This window comes from Poecilia latipinna, unplaced genomic scaffold (assembly GCF_001443285.1).
Source record: "Poecilia latipinna isolate Pla-1442-1.1 unplaced genomic scaffold, P_latipinna-1.0 Scaffold447, whole genome shotgun sequence".
NCBI classification, from domain to species: Eukaryota; Metazoa; Chordata; class Actinopteri; order Cyprinodontiformes; family Poeciliidae; genus Poecilia; species Poecilia latipinna.
The window spans coordinates 382,188-399,868 of NW_015113063.1; the positions used below are offsets into that span (position 1 = coordinate 382,188).

At 40.2% G+C, this 17,681-nt stretch overlaps 1 protein-coding gene across 1 annotated transcript in view; it reads right to left on the bottom strand.

Moving 5' to 3' along the window:
* Nucleotides 1-9,175: 9,175 nt before the first annotated feature.
* crabp1a (cellular retinoic acid binding protein 1a) overlaps nucleotides 9,176-17,681 on the bottom strand; it is a 24,189-nt gene continuing 15,683 nt past the window's right edge. The window contains exons 3-4 of the mRNA XM_015038597.1: nucleotides 13,453-13,566; nucleotides 9,176-9,539 (exon numbers count right to left, since the gene is read on the bottom strand). Of these exons, the coding sequence (XP_014894083.1) occupies nucleotides 9,489-9,539; nucleotides 13,453-13,566 (165 nt within the window). The 3' untranslated portion in view covers nucleotides 9,176-9,488. The remainder of the gene's footprint in view (nucleotides 9,540-13,452; nucleotides 13,567-17,681) is intronic.

Sequence of the window (17,681 nt, forward strand, 5' to 3'; positions counted from 1 at the left end):
GAAATATTTTTGTAAAAATGTCTGCCAGTGCAGACTTAAGAGAAGTTCCTACTTCTTGCTGAAAAGTTACTTGAGAATTAGTTTAGTTTAGTTTAGTCTTATTTCAAGTGTACTAAAAATTTTTCACTGGACCAAAAATTCATGGTAACATTTTGAATATGTGAAGTTAAAAATGAAGAAGAAACTTTCTACGACATGTTAAAACACGTCCGGTTCATTAAGACTATGAGAGAGGGAGATTTTCGGCAGATAACAGGAAGGTTGAACATAGTACCCCAATGCAGCTGTGTTTATTTCTTTTATGGAATCTACTAGATTTGACAGGATTCCTGATGTCGCCCAATTAAGGTAAGAATCTACAGTCTGGCTATTATTACTGAAACAGAAATGTCTGTGTGTATAACCCCAGTGAACTGCTGCAGTCGAACTTCAATGACCAAAGGGCAAACCTTCAAGAAGAGTGGAACGCCATGCCTCTACAGATGGATGACAGGTCGACCAGTCTACAACATGAAAAGTCGAATCTATGCTTAAGGATTAAAAGTTATTCGGATGTTGACTGGATATAAAGTGCAGACTCAACGAGTCTTAGGTCAAACTCAATATATTCAACACACCGAGGCACACAGGAAAACCTGAAACTGTGACTAATCAATCAATTTTTACTTGAATTGTATGCCCCCAAATTCATCAATCCCTACCTTTAGATTTTGAATCAAAGTTGTGTGGTCTTCCAAATGCCCTGCGACAGACTGGCGACCTGTCCAGGGTGACCCTGTCTCTTGCCTGAAACGTTCGCTGGAGACAGGCACCAACACCCCTCCTGAAAAAGGATGGACAGACAGATGGAAGGTCTTCCGAAATCAACAGCAATTTAAACTGAAGTTTCTCACTGACTTTCATTTTGACTAAGGTGGGAAATATTTCTGTATACAGTTTGACAAACGTCTGCAAAGTCTAAAATAAAAAGCAGATCACTTCTAAAGTGATAGTCCAAGCTGGAATTGATGCTTTTTTTAGTAAGTGCCTTTATAGTCTAATGAAGCGATACAGGTGAGATGTCTTAAAAATCATTTTAGAAAAGGTGCTAAAATTCAGTGGTTTCACTGATGAGCCGTCTTCCATCCTTACCAAGACTGTCATTCTATTTAAATCCTGCAGAGGGCGCTCTAACACTGTCCACGCAGACACCAGGCTCGTTGCATCTTGGACTTGCTCACCTTATTTTCCTGGAACTGTTTCTGCCAGTCGATCTTGGAGAATATGTTGGCATTCCCAAACTGTTCCCTTTGATTCACCAATGAGAGAGATCATCGTCAACATCAAGGACGATTGCGATTGTCCTCAGAAACCCCAGCAACAAAAAGCCTTTGCTAGACCATGCACTCTAAACCTTATAGGAGTTAAACTACACTGCGGTTTGAGATTGCTTATTGGCTATTTACTATCTAACGCTGATGACAAAAAGCTTGTTTGGATAAATTCACACAAATATGCCATGTTGACCCAGTGTGGTGCCTAAACCCTAATGAGGAGCGAGGCTGACACTTGACAGCAGAACCTCCCAGGCCTCCAACTGGCAGCGCTAACCGTGACTTCCTCAAAGGCAGCAAGCAGGAATTGAGGTTTTACCCTCCCTTCACCCCCAAAAAAAGCTCTTCTGCGTGATTACTTCCTTGGAGTGCACACTTCTGGACTTTTAACAACTTTCAGCTGCCCCATGTCGGGACTTCCGCAGCTTCTGAGTCAGAGAGTGAATCTATTGTCAAAACTACACAGTTTGCTTTTTGTCCGTCCGGCTCAAAAGGCCTTGGCACTCGCAACGCCAGGCAATTAACCCTAAGAGTGACCCTGCAGATTTCCCGTTAATCTTGTTTGTTGCATTTTTCAGAATTCGGTCGCTGAAGAGAGCCACAGAGCTTATAAAAGATAAAAGATGGTGCGTCATTGTGCTTTACCAGAGCAATCGGAGGTAAAGTGTTTGTCATGGTGTGGGACTTTCAGGTTTTTGGGTTTAAACCAAGACTGATTGACAGTTGCTTTTAATAACACAGAGACTCAATGCTTCCCATTGTCTCTTGAATTGTCAATGCGTTTTCTACCTGCCCCATCTTTTTCTATTTCCGGGAGGATTTTTCTTTTTTTTTTTTTTTTGAGACAGAGGAAGCAGCACTGCTTCATGCTGCTTTATAAGCTGATCTGTCTTCATGATGGGAACGTGCTGCTGGATACCATCCCCCCCCCATAACACGATTAGCAAAGTCTGGCACTCTAACATAACCTCTGCAAGCTGGTGAGCTCAGCAGCTTGTTGGTTGGGTTGACGATTTCACACGAGGAACCCTGAAAAAAATTTAATCCATCCATTCATCCATCCATCCATCCTTTTGTTCATCCATCCATCCTTCAATCAATCATCATCCATATGTTCATGTATTGATCATTTGATCCGTCTATCCATCCATAGGTCTGATCATCCTTCCATCCATTCATTTGTTCATCCATCCTTCGATTTAATTCATCATCCATCGATCAATCAATCATCCATCCATCTGTCCGTCTGTTGATTCATCCAGCTTGTTTTCTTCCTCGTTTAATCCCATCCATCCATCCATCCATCCACTCACTTTTCTTCAAACCGTTTGTTAATTTGCATCTGGACGAGTCAAGACTTTGAAACGTGATTAAATTAATATCTTCACAATTTAGTGAATGCACTTTAGGTCACAGTACAATCACTTTTCAAAGTAATGCATTAGGTTTTATTTTAAACCAAACTTCAGTTCTGTTCTTGTGTCTAAAAAATAGTTTTAGTGCCAATGTTGTGGCATTAATGCCAATTTGCAACATCTTAAAACAACTGCAATATAAAAAAATGTCACCAGTTTATTCAAAAACCATTTTCTCTATTTTCTGCACGTTTAAACCAACAGTATGTTTGCACAGAGTGACCATACATAAGAATGGTTCTCCATTTAAAAGTTGGGTTGCATAAAGGAACAAGCAGGTCCAACCAGAGAAACTTGTGTTTGAAACACAAACATATATATTTAGTTTGTACACCAACATTACCTTCCTGTCAGACATTCTTGCTGATCAGATATGACTAAGTGATATTTTGCAAATCATGTTTAAATATGATGGTGGTTTAAAGGTTTTTAGAACAGCGTTCACAGGTTGACTTTTTGGGGTCTAAAGTTGTTTTAAGAAGGTGAAATTATTCTGTTTTTGTTGTCCTGCAGTAGCTAATAGCATTTATCTACTTGTTTGCATTCACAGGGTGTCAGTAGCATGATTGGCGGCAAGAAACGTAATAACTAATAGCTCTGCGTAACCTCTTAACAAACTCACTTCAGTCGTAAAGGGATAGTGCGGTTTGGTTTCAACTCAAACACAAAGTTCACATGAACGGATGTAAGTCGTTAGAATTGAGATTGTATGTGTTGGTTGGGATTGCGTTTCCAAAACCAGCAGATGCCTGGAAAGAAATTAAAAAATTCCGGCAAAAAGTTTTATGAATGTTTCTTGGTCAGTAAGAGCACTCCATCCTCCGTGGGGACATACTGTTCTTTGGATGAATATGTCTTTTTAGTTGCCAGAAACGTCATGGTTTATCCGCAATCTCTTTTGACACCCAGTTAAAATTCTTCCTTGCTCTGAGCAAATATTTACCCGTGTTTGTAGCCCGACAGAGCAGTCTGAAAAATGTGTCTCTCCTGCTGAGGAGGCCATTTATTGAGACTTAAGCGTGACTAAATATATCACAGGATGAAACTCTCGGGAGATGTCACAGGCACAAAGCACTCTTGGTAATTTAATGTGACAACATTCACCCAACCAACCATGTACACACACATACACACACACACACACACACACATGCTTGGCATAACCTGACCTTTTCCAGTCTCCCACGGTTATCCAGTGCAAAACATGAAGGTTAACGTGGAGCAGGGTCAGCGTCTGAGTGGAAGGTCAGTCGGTGTCAGCTGCCTGGGTTAAATACAGGAGCTCTGATCGGCAGGTTCTTGTCATCTTGAAATTGAAATACAACTAATAAACTCCTGACCAGACCACCGTCACACACTTTGATAGTCCCATACACCATTTGTGAAGTTGCAGTGTTCGATGGTCAGGTCAGCTGCTCAGGTGAGTCAAGTTAAGTTTTATTGTGTGGCATATTTCAGCAACATGACAGTTCAAAGCGCTTTACATGAAAAAAGCATGCTGAAGTTAAACAAAAGAAGCTTTACATTACAGTGGCAGTAATGAAGGGCAGTAATGAATTGATCTATATTTCAGTTATTCTGAATATAAGTCGACTCTAAACAAATGTGTTTTTAGGCTTAATTTAAAGGGACTCAGTGTTTCAGCATTTATGCAGTTTTCTGGAAGTTTGTTCCAATAGACCATACCTACTGATTGCTGCTTTTTCCTGCCTGGTTCTGGTTCTTGGGATGCAGAGCAGTTATCAATGAGACTAAAGATAAACACATGTACGAGTTTCTCTATATCTCGCTGAGACATTAGTCCTCTAATCCTGGAAATGTTCTTCAGGTGATTGAAGGCCGACTTTGTAACTCATTTTATGTGGCTCTGAAGGTTCAGGTCAGAGTCCATCAGTACACCATATTTAGGGTTTAATAAGTAGATTGTACTATCTGCATACCAAAGTACCAATGATGGTAAAACAATCATGGGTGTGCCACAAGGGTACAAGCCCTTGTGGCACACCTTTTTTGATGCTGGGATAACAGGAGGTGAAGACCACTGCATTTAAGACAATTATAATGACTAGAAGCTTTGAAGACCTTATTATGAAGACCAGCAAAGCCTACATCTCTAAGTCAGTGTCATAAGAACTAATGATCTACAGCGTTGCGTAACTTTGACAAGTCTACAGCTCATATAGCCATCGCACCAGGAACCCGATCTGCAGCAAATGTAACTGGATGATATTTGCTCATAGAAGAGTTTTGTTGCCTCACCAGACTTAACATAATCATTGCTGTTTGTTACCAGTTTCACTGTGGTCTTGTGTTATTGACTGGAACGGGGCCAATCGGCCATTGGCTGCTGGAAAATGGGACCTACCTTCAAGTGTGCAGTAATTAGTCTGATGTCTTTTTGTTTAGAACGTTTGACAAATCGTTTTCACCCAGCTTGGACCTACTCGAGTCCTGAGAGGAGCTAAATTATTGTTTATTTAATTAGAAATCTAAGCCGTACTCCACTGTACTCACAGAGGCTATACTGTTTGGCGACCCAGAGTGGAGCACCAGGGTGGGCAATGGGGCCCTCTTCTCTGCTCAAACGCAGGAAAAAAAAGAAAAAAAAGACAACAACCCCTTTATTCAGCCATTCGGATCTGCCATCTGAACAGCAGCTCGTCATTAAATTAACATCACAGCAGGCGCGCGCCCTGGCCATTGCTTCTTGGAGCATTGTAGTGCACTCAGGAGGAAACTCATTCTTTCATGGGATACCAGGTCAAAAAGCAGAGCTGGCGCGGCCTCGTCCCGAGGTCTTGGCGTCGAGGAATGGGAACGCTCGTCGTGCTGCTGCGGTAGTCCTCGTGAAGCGGGGCGTTGAAAGGAAAACCTTTTAATCCCTGGCAGCCATAGAGGACAAAGACAGATTTGCTTTTTGTTTTCTGATGTCGTGCCACTTTCTTGCCATTTTCATCCCAATGGCAGTCAGTGCCAATGCCTCTGTGCGTAGGCGAGGCTCGGAGAAAGGCTGTAGCAAATGGGTGTGAGGTTGCAATAGCTCCAAAGACATTTAAGGGCGTTTTCACACCGGATAGTCCGGGAGACTTGGTTCAGTTGGGGACCAAAGTTGCAACACTGGTTTCATTTTCAGCTGCTCCATTTCACTTTTACTCTGCAATGAGTCAAATAAACCAAACCCTTTGAGAACATGGTGGTGGCGTTCTCAAAGGTTATGGTGGTGGCGCTACACCAAGAACCACTTTTCATTAATTTTAGTGCTGCTGTTGAAAAATGGGCAGGGTTTTCTGGTAAACTGGTCTAGATCTTTTGGCCATTATAAATCCAGGTGGACCAAAACGAGTTGTGGAGTTCCTCAAGCCTCCATTCTCGGACCACTTTTAGCTAACATCTATTTTATTCCACTGGCTCAGATTATAGAGCACTATTGCATTATCTACAATATAGCTTTAATTCTCCATATCACAATGGGACCCTAGACTCTCTTAGTCAGTGTTTCCATAATATCATTGAGCGGATGGGTCAGAATTTCCTCCAGCTTATTGCAGATAAGACAAAAACAAGCATTTTCGATCCCACAGGAATGTGACGATTGCTCTCAGCGCTCAACTGGACTCAATGAGGCTTAAGAACCACAGAGCCTGCGAGGAAGCCGTGTTTGGTTTTGGACTCTGCTCTAAATTTTGATATCCGCAAAAAGTTTTGTTATCGAATCAGCTTACTTCATCCCAAAAACATGGCCAGACTAAAGTATCTCCACGTCAAAACAGGACATAGAAAAACTGCTGCATGCTTTTACCTTCAATAGGTGCATCTGCAACAGTCTTTACAAGTTTCTGTAAAAAGTTTCAATCAGGTAGTTACCAGGGCTCTAACCAAAACCAGCAAAATGTTTGGCTTCTTTAAATCAGGTCTGAGAACATTTTTGCTTTATTGCAGCTTTTGATCAAACAATCAGACTAATAAACGGTTTGAAACATTTGTTTCCTTTAGGTACTTAGTATTCATATTACACCATCTTTTTCTTTTATGTGATGTTTTTATGCTTATGCTGTGTTATTTGCTTCACGTCTTTCCTTTAATGTCATCTGAAATACTTGGTCTTGTGTGTGAATGTAGCTATAAAGATACACTTGAATTGCCTTGCCTGGGGCTCAACTTGGAGATTACAAATCATTCAAGTCAAATTATTTCCAGTGTTGAATTGCTTCATTTTCACCAGAGAGACAATTCTCTTTGCCTCAAGCTTCAAAAATGCAAAAATTATTTAATTAAATAAAACTTGTAATAAAGACCAAAAACATAAAAAAGAGCTTCAGACTATTGCCGTGTATTAAAAGAAAAGCTGAGAATTTCCACATTTTTCGAGTCATCAGTTCTTTTCTATTTAGTTAGTCGAGTTTTTATGATTCTTGATTTGTGGTCAGGGGCCGAACAAAATAATTTGAATGGCCCCCGGCTCGCACTTTGGAGACTCCTGTCCTAGACCAAGTCAAGGTTCACGTCTTCAGATCAGGTCTTTGTTAAACGTGTAAAACTAGGTCAATTATTTTGGTCTCAGGTGTCACTTCTTTCCGCATATAAATAAAAATAATAATAAAAAAAATAGACATCAATTTGTGAGCATTTCTCAACAAAGAACTACGGTAAGTATCAAATGGAATGTCCTAATTTTTTTGTATTTGTTGTCTCCATCTACAAACCTTGTGACCTCGATCAGGTGATGTCCTTATTTTATCTGTTGTTTCTAATACATAAATTGGCTTAAAGATAATTCAATGGCAAGTGTAACATAACACTCAGAAAACAAGTTCCTTTACATTCATTTTTACACGCTGGCTGCATAAGCTAACATTTGGAATGAGCTCTGAAACTCCTCATTATTTTCAAATTATATTTCCTTGCCTTGTTTTTGGCATTCAGATAAAATATGCTCCTCTCTGACTTCATCCGGTCGCCTTGTTGTTAAAACAAAAAGCGTCACGGATAGAGAAAGCCTGGTGAAGCAAAAGAGGTCAGACAGATCAAGAAGCCGCAGCGCTTCCGCGTCTGTTATTCCTAATATCTCCATCCTCACATGATAAGGCCAGAGGGCGGGTCACGTGACCAGCGCTTTCCACTTTTCTACCTCTCTTCATGTCCCAAAACACATTTTCAAAACATAGCTGTTGCTCAGATCTGCTGTGTAAATGAAACTTTATTGATTGCGTTAACATCTAATCTTCCGTATAAGTCCAATGTGAGTGAATGGGGCGCAGTTGGGCTGGGCTGACTGGTTTTAATGGTCTGATCGCGTCTTGCACGCTGTTGCCTCAGCCTGAGGCGCAGCGGATGCTCTCCGCTCAGTTCGGGCGGAGCTGATAAAGCGAAAAGGGGCTTCACTGTGACATCCCTGAAGGAAACACAAAGACTTTTATCTTTCGGTGCTGATGCAACATCAAGTCATCATTTTTCAGACGCAGCATTTTTTGGTCTGTTTTTTTATGAACAGTGAGAGCAGAAAGGTAAAGTCGAGAATATAGAGGAAAGTTAAGAGTTTAACCTTCTGGAAATATTTTATTTCAAGGTTTATGTTTCTAAAGTTTTGTTGGAAGGTGGAGTTAGTTAGCACTGCTGCCTTATAGCAAGAAGGTTCCTGGTTTAAACTGCGGTCGAAACCCGTCTGCCCGACGATTAATCGTGATGAATCATTTATTGAAATAATCACCAAGTAATTCAGTAATCGATTAATCACTAATTTAAGTATAAAGACTCAAAGAAAAGTCATTTGCTAAATGTAATACCTTCGTTTTATACTCCAGGATCATCACTGATTCAGATTTCAGGGAAACTGAAATGAAATGACCAGACACAAAGTCAGCCATCTTGCAAAGCCACCAAAGTCGGGAGAACATCAAGAACATAAAGGAGAGCCTGGGACTATAGATGACCAAACAGATTGTAAGAAGAAGAATGGTCACTGGTTCTCCTTTGGAATATGTCCAAACTTTTTTTTTATTACATTTTCCACCATAAGCCCTCATCAGACATGTTACTAGGTACATTTGTTCAGCTGCTTCCTGTGACCAATTTTAAATAAACCAATCATTTGGCATCATCTCAATGCATTTTAATAGCTATTTACACATGGAGATGATTTGCTGAAAGTTAAAACTAAATCAGAATGAGGGAAACAATGGGATTTCAGTGACTTGGTTGTTGGTTTGGAGATTTTAGAAAATGGTAATCTACTAAGATTACACTCCAAACCTTCTCCATGTGAACAAGGAATGGTCAGAAGAAGGATAATAGATTAGACTAAAACTTTATAACAGTATACCATAAACTATTGACTACTTCTTAGATGATCAATTTGAAAAAAAAAATTAATAAAATAAAAATACAAACAGTAGTAAATAGTAAGTTTTTCTTCCACTAACCCATGACGATTAATGAGATTCTCAGCTGTAATTTGTTCCATGTATGTTTTATTGCTTCCTTTCATCAAACATGAACACTTGATTGACGCAGCCGAAGACTAAATCCTACGTTATCATCACCTGGGTTGTAGGCATGGACACAGAGAGAGAGCTAGCTACTGTACTGCAGACACAATGTTAACTACAAACAAACAATATATTGACACTTTGCTGTTGCATGTGTGGAGACTGTTATGCTTGATGCAGAGAGGTTAGGTTGCACAGGAAACTTGGCGAAAATTGTTATTGAGTCAAGCGGGGCAGGTTGACATGAGCTTTGTCCAGGTGAAGGTCGCGCAGCCTCACTCCCGTACGTAGATCCTCGTACACACCACGTCGTCTGCACCAAACGTCTGCAGGAAAACAGAAAAAGTGGGTTAGGGGTTGCTTTTCAATCATTTATATTGATTAGCCCTAGCTGTTTTCCATTATGACTACCTTTGTACCTCAGTGTTCGTCTGCTATTGTCTCAAAAAACAGATTAGCACAAACGTAGCTACGTTTCCATTAGCCGTTAAACTTCACAAATTGAAGTTACATTTTCTAAATGGAAGCACGTGAATTTCGAAAAATCTTTTTATTTTTTTCTAAAATATTTTAGATGAAACAAAACCCTTCAATTAGGTTCAGTGGCAACATGTTGAAACTTTCAGACGGTAGGTTCTGTGCTTCTGTTTTCACACGGTGAAGTAAGGGTAAGCTAACGTAGTTGTGTTAGCGTTGAAGCTCTACCCTTTGTTCTATTTACGTTTTATACTCCTATTGTGAAGTTGTTCTTGAGTTGTACTGAAAAGAGTACAAAAAGGTCAGAAGAACGCGAGAATACATAAGCTAGCAAAGCTTTAGTCAATAATGACGCTAATATTAGCTTCAACTTTGACATTTTCTGTCGACGCTGAATTAAAGAGCTAATTCAGTTTTTAATGAATCTTAACTTCACTTTGTGTGTTGTTCATTTTAAGATTGACAGACAGATAGATAAAAACGTATACAATCTTATATAATGTTGCATAATTTGTAGGAACCAGCCCTCCCAAAATGCTAGGAGGACAACTGGGTATAGACGATAGATTTGTCACTCTATCCTCCATACGGGGAGGAAGAACTTTGGCCAAATACCTCTAAGTGTAAAAGAAAACTTTGTATATCACTTTGATTCAGAATGGATGAAATTTTTAGGTACCTGCTGGAGTGAAACTTTCAAGTATTGTCTAAGCTGCAGCCTGCTTCTCGCCTGCATGAAAATCAGTTTCATTTCAGGCTGATGCTGCTCAATAGAAATCCTGCCTCTCTTTCCTCTTAAACTGCTTCCAGACTAAACCAATTACACACATTATGCAGATCCTATGGAAATGTGCCCCACTTACAGCATGAACTGGCACACACAATGAGACCGTCACGTTGTTATCGCTGTTCTGAATGCAGGTCTCAGGCTGAACCATCCGGCTTTCTCTGCGTCTGCGTCTGATTTTCTTTTTTTTGTTGTTTGTTTGTTTTCCAGAAAAATTCAAACACTTTCCAAGATTTTAATGATCATAAATCCATATTGAACCACTAGCAGATTCTAGGTCAATCTCCGGTTAGTGGATGTATATTGTGTTTGTCTTCCTTTTCAGAAAAACAAGTGATGCTGGCATTGTTTAGAGCGCCCATCGTTCAGATTGGAAACCCACTAACGGTGGGAATGTGGTGCGATCCGACAATTTTCCTTCTTGTGGTTTGAAAAACATGCAGACTCTCTGACGGTCAGACATTCCCAGACGTTTGAAGGACATTCAGGAGCTGATTCCCAGCAGGCTGTCACATGCTGTTAAGTGAAGAATAATTGAACTGACTGGTCCCTCGCCCGAAGAGACCGTTCATTCCCACTTGTTGAGCTTGTCTTCGGAAACCGTTAAACGACGCTTGTTGATGGTTCTAAACATCTTGAATACATGTGAATGTGCGACACTTTCTCACGTCTTTTTTCTGAACATTATGATTTGATTTGATTTGGTTTCGATTTGGACTTACATCTTGAAGCAACCTTTACTTTTCTCACACTGCACTTTATGCTACAGTGTTACAAAGTATTCACTGATGTCTGTCATTCTTTAGGCTTCATTCCAAAAACTTATAGTAATTTTCCTTTTACTCTTAATTGCGGTTTACTTTGCATTGGTCTGTGCATGTAGTACCGTTTGAATGAACTAAATATTTAACTAGCAGGCTAAATATATAGTTTGAATATAAATATTTAGCCTAAACCTACATTTTTATGTCCAAACTAAATATTTTATTAGTAAGTTGAATATTTGGTTTACAAACTACACATTTAGTTTGCAGTTTAAGCATTCACCTCTGAGTTAAATATTTAGTTAAACTACTTAGCTTGAAATGAAATATTTAGTTATCAAGCAAAATATTTAGTTTCAAGCTAAAGATGTAGTTTGTAAATCAAATATTTAGCTTCAAACTAAATATTTAGTTAGCAATATTTAGCAATAGCAAGCTATTAGTTAGCTAATAACAACCAATTAGTTAGCTTGTTAGTTAGAAAGCTAATATGAGTTAACTTGCTAACTAAATATTTAGTTAGCAAATACTTATTTTCTAGCTCAATATTGCTAACTAAATATTTAATTAGAAAATATTTAGTTTGTAAACTAAAGAGCTTACAAACTTTAGCTTCAATCTAAATATTTAGCAGTCCCAACAACAGTCCCAAGTGAATAATGACATGGTTTACCTGTTAGTGTTGCCATGGCAGCTAAACTAAAGCTCGATTAAAAAGAAACCAATCTTTAAACTTGTCAGTAATGAGGATAAATACGAGGTTTTGTTGCAACTGCTATCGAGAACTTTGAGCCGTTGGGTCCAAGGAGAGACGGGCCGAGAAACAAAGAGCCTCTGCTAATGTCATGGCTCGGCCACATCAACCTCCATCAGTGCGTGAATGCTTCGGCTCCTGCAGGGCGGCTGGCCAGTGTCACCGGCGGGGCAGAGGGGCTTTAACCACATTCTGCTTTTATCACCCACTCATCACAGAGGAGTTCATACGCTCTGCCCTCACAGCTTGTCAGCGTGAACAATGAGGAACCAACATTAATTAAGATTCACGCCCCTCCTCTTATCCTTACTTGCCCCTGGGCTGTAACAGAAAGCTGATCAAACATCCGGTTATAAGAGTTTTCAGCATCTGAACCTTGCGCGTTGTTGGTTTAGGTTTTTTCCCTCTCTTAGAAAAATCCTGTAACAACAGAGCAGACTGTGGGAGCACTAAATGTAGAGCCGGTTGTAGCCATTGAGACCCTGAGAACTGTATCTGTGGAATCCCCCCATAGACGCTTCCAGGGGTTTCAGACCCGCTGACTCCTGCAGATGTAAATCTGGGTGAATATAGGCAGGGGGCTGCTGGTACGTCAGCATAGCAGCTCCTCTTGTTCTCCTTTCACGTCTCTACGGGGAAGATGAAGGCTCACATTCTTGGGAAACGGGCCCCATTTGCTCCGCAGTTGAATCTCCAGGGTGACTTCAGACACCACCTGCCTGACTTCATTAATCGTTTGTCAAACAGGAGCGGACTAGGAGCGGACTAGGCCGGATGAAAATCTCATCTCGAGGCATCTGATGGCTTAGTGGTTGTCAAGGAGCAAACGCCAGAGTCGCACTAGAGCACACTTTCCTTGTACATTTGATAATACTGGAGAAAGATTTGTTGTTTGGCTTTGTAAAACCAAAACCACTGTTAATCTATTTATAATGAGTAGCTTACCCATATCAAGGTACAGGTAAATAAAGAAAAAAATAAAAGTCTTAAAGGTGCTTGAGTCTTTAGTCATACCCTTCCTAGAATTTAAAGTCCTTTTGTTAAGATACCAGAAAAGACCCAGAGAGAAAGCCAGATGCATCATATCAATGATGTCTTTATAGCAGGTCTACCACCTGTTGGGTAGAGATCCACATGAAGAAGACTTTCCAGTACCTTAGGTTCTGACCAAATGCTCCAGAAGGCAGAGTTTGATCACCAGGAGGAAATGTTTGTGCTCCTGAGACAATGCTCTGGCTTTTGGTGATTGAACTTCACCTCTTGGGGGAAGACTTGATCACCAGTCAGTCTACAAGCTTACTCCCTGCTAGGGGTAGTTGGAGGAGCAAGCTCTCATCAACCTTGTTCAGGTGAGGTATTTTGCCTTAGGGCCCAGTTATCATTAAGATATCGTACCATTATAAGCCTAATCATCACGAGGCTCTCCCTACAGCCACGACTCATGGATGCGTACTCACCAGTGTGAGTTCGTTCCCGTTCAGCTCTCGGGTCCAGTAGGTCTTTGGGCCGTCTCCATCCACCAGAGTCTGCTGACAGTAAATCTTGTTCTCTGACTCCCAGGTTGCCAGGCTCTGCACAGAAAAGAGACTGATGTCTTTAATATCTTCTCCCTTTATCACAGAGTAACTCTATGATGCTGGACATAAATATATAATTATGAGCTTAAAACTGCAGATAAATGCCAGCAATATGTTATTCACCATAAAACCCAGTCACTTATTTTACCGTTCTCTGGAATCAAACCAGCACATGAGCTCCGACTCCCAAACTGTGTTCATACTGACTATTTTAGGAGTTAAAAATTAACGTTGAGAGTGAGAAGTAACATTTAAATTTTGCTACGAGTTATAGATTTCCATAAGCAGATAGTCATTAGTGAAAGATCGCCAACATGAACATTGACCTGGCTAATTTCGTTTTGTAAATAAGCTGATAACAGGTAGGTGTGTTAGCATTGAACCTTTAACCAACTGGGCAATGTAGTTTCTTCTTGCTTTGAAGACGAATCATGGTAGAAATCTTCTGAAAATGTTCAATTATTTCTGCCACACTAATAAATTTTCCTCTGTTCCTATGTTGTCTGACTCAAAAAGTTTTTTTTCCCTTTACAACCAAAATATTTTTTAACAATTTTTAAGCTAATGATGCACTTGGGTGTAAATCTTTGGCGTGTTGTTAGCTAGCTAACTAAAAGCTAGCTAGAATGGCTGGGAGTCTACCATACCCAAAATATGCTATCAACACTTTTCTGGCATTGCAAGATATTTGTAGAGGTACTGGCACCATAACACTTGTTTAATATTTGGTCTTGATTTGTGAAAGAACTGTAGTTCAGTTGTGAATTAAGCAGCTGCCTTGGTCTTTCATGGGCAAATGTTAATCACCATATCAAAGGATTTGGGCCCTGCAGGCTGCCATACAGAATCCTTGCCAAGCTCTGAAAACCTCAGAGCTTTTCTAAAGCTTTACTTTGATTTTTTTCCCCCCCTCAAGCCAGAAGACAGTCAATTAGCTACAGCAACATTTGAGCTCCAGTATTGATCTTAGTCTCTGACTTAGAAAACAATTTCTCAGTCAAAATATTCTCACGCATTTTCTTTCTTCTCTAAAGAGCTTCAATGCATTCCCATCAGTAATACAAATTCACCATGTAGGTTTGTTTTACCACTTAATGTTTTTTTTTTTTAACAGTGTTGCTTACATGATTTTGCATCACTCATTAGAAACAATGTGGCATAAAGTGTGTAATGATCTGTTTCCAACCAAAACAACAGTTTACATTTCTTAGACTTAAAAGTGTGAATGTTGGGTCTTCAAAGTCTGACTTTTGTCACAGTTGTTCAGCTCAAAATGAGTAATTAAAGGGGCAGTATTGTGAAAATGGGACTTGCTTTTTAGCTTTACATCACGTTATAATGATATACCCTCATCAAAACATGCCTGGAGAGTTGACTTGATTCTTTTATGCATATTTGAGAAATCCTTTAATCTCCCATGGCAACCATTCAGCTTTGTAAAACGACTGGTTGGACCTAGCCCCGCCTTTGAGGACGAAGCTCCTCCCCACAGCTGCAGCTTCTAAGCTGCTGACCCTTACAGTAGCTCAGTAGCTGCCATTGCCCCACTCTGCTCCTTCAGACTAGTGGCAGCAATTAACAAACCTCTGCTGTGCTCATTATACGAGCTACTTGTAAGCGAAATGCTGGTTAAAACTTTATTAAAGGGTTCATAAAGCAGTGATGTCGAAGGAAGGTGGAGTTTCAGAAGGAGCAGGAGTTTTTAAAGAGACAGAGACCCAAATTCAAGGCGTTAAATTATGAAGTCAAATTTAATTTAAGTCATGTTTGATATATATATATATATATATACATCATTTTTGCTATGAAATGGCAGTAAGTGCTTGAAAGACACATAATACTTCCCCTCTATAACTTCGTCTCAGATGGAAAAGATTTGCCTAAAAGACATTCTCGCTGAATAACTTTCTCCAGAGCAACCCAAAGGTTCTCATACACATCTGGAAGTGACAGGAAAACCATCCATCATTTTCCCCCTTCCTGAAGTGACTAGATCCTGGCTAATCCCATCGAAGTCAGTCGGATTAACCGGAGCTTTTTAACCTTGTGACTCTAGTTAATCAACTTGACTGCCAGACATACATCAGAGCGTAATCCCACCAGCCGCAGGTGACTAAACCCACTATGGTTTTCTCTGCCAGATCGCTGCACCCGTGAGTCTGCCAGCTCTCCACAGAAACGCCTCCCACCCAGCAAGCGCATGTGCAGGGCTCAGCGGGCCCCGACTCCCGCAGGTACCTCCAGACTGTGTTGTTTCAGTGCCTAGAACAGCTTTTTTTTTTCTCCTGAAACAAAATATTTATAGTTTGTGCACAGAATGGTAAAGAAAATAGCACTCATGTTTGCAAAAATTGTGAAATAAACGTTGAAGCTTTATGCCACTATTAGAGTTTATGTAGTTGAAACCTAAAATTGACATACATTGTATAAACAGAGCTCCTAGAGAGATGCTTTCCTGTGTCTCTCTGTGACCACAGGAGAACAGCGCTGCCCAACCCTGAACCACTCCTCTTTTTCTAATGCAGTATATTACATCAAACCTATAAACCAACTTGTAATGGGACATTAGGCTGGATTGATCCATGTTTGGCCCAGGGATTGGGTTTATACTCAGATGTTTTTAGTGACGCAGCATGGTAAAAAAAAAAAAAAAAAAAAAGAGCTAATTCTCTCACTTCATAAGGTAACTCTCCTTGCCAGCAAACATAATTTGAAGACTGCATCAAAATTAAAAGTTTCTCTGTTAAGATTCTTAAATATTGATGTGTTCTCCCAAGTTCTCTCTCTCTGAATATTTGACTATGGAGGTATGGACTGGTGTAGGCAGAGGCATGCAAAAGCATTTTGCTCAAGTGGGAGAAAAAAAAAAGGCACCTTGTGCGGCACATGGCTGACAGGAATTATTTTTTTTTACATTTAGATTAAATAGTGCAAGTTCTGCGAACCGATAATAAAACTATGTTGCCACCTTGGACCACAAGAGTCCAAGGTGGCATCTTGGACTCTACCTTGGACTCTTTTTTTTTTGCTGGGAGAAAAAAAAAAGATTTTCTAAGGGCACTTTTTCTGTCCAGAGGAAATAAGGCAGGCTCTCTAGCACCTCCCAGTGCCTACCTGTGTACTTTGGACAATTAAAATCTGCTTTAAATGCTCAAATGTGAATTATTAGTGTCTAAAAAATAATTAATTAATTAACATGTATCCAAAATATGTGACATTGGTCTCAAGCGACAGAAGGCTCCTGTTGTAAACTTCAAACTCTAGTTTCCTGATATCCTAAAAGAAACTGGAAAGTTCAGCCGTCATCCACTCCTGTCTTCTGTGTTATGTAACCCCAGTCAGTATGCAGCACATAGTGTGGGTGAATACATTATATACATCTGTGGAGGGAAGCTCGGCATGTTACTGCGAGAGACAGAACTCCAGCCGCCTGCAGGGTCTCCCAATGCAACAAAACGGAGCTTTATTTTTTATTTTTTACTAAGAGTGTAAAAGATTAATAGAGGAGCAATGAATGTTGTGACAATGAGAGGAACCAATCAATTTTTGACGGGAAAGTTGTGATCATTTGGTTTCTTTTGGATATGATGAGGACCGACAGTCAGTCCTACTCATCTGCTTTCTCTAACACAGTATGTGTTTCCATAAAACAGATGTCTTATATATCTCAGAGCTGAGATGCTATCAGGAGACGTTGCTACGAAACCAGTTCGCTCCTATTGCATCATGTCACAGAGCACATTTGTTGTCCCTGGATCTTAATACGACAAGAAAGCTGGTAGGACTCCAGATGTTTTCATTTGGTAAAGTTTTCGCAATGTCTTTTTATTATTCCTAATCCTAAGACCTTTCTTTAACAAAATGCAAGAAAAGTCAGTTGACTTGGTTGGAGCTCTGTGTGAAGATGAGTGAATCCCCCCTCTCCTCTGGGTGTGAAGGGCTTCAAAGAGAAACTGTCATCCGGCTCGATCCAGCCTTTTCTACCAAGACGTGAACATAATACCAAATGCTAAGACTAGAGGAAGGACTTTAGTTTTCCATCACCCACCTTCACAGGACAACACGTTCTTGTCATGAGTTGCGGTTGATGGTGGTGAGGAGAGACGCAG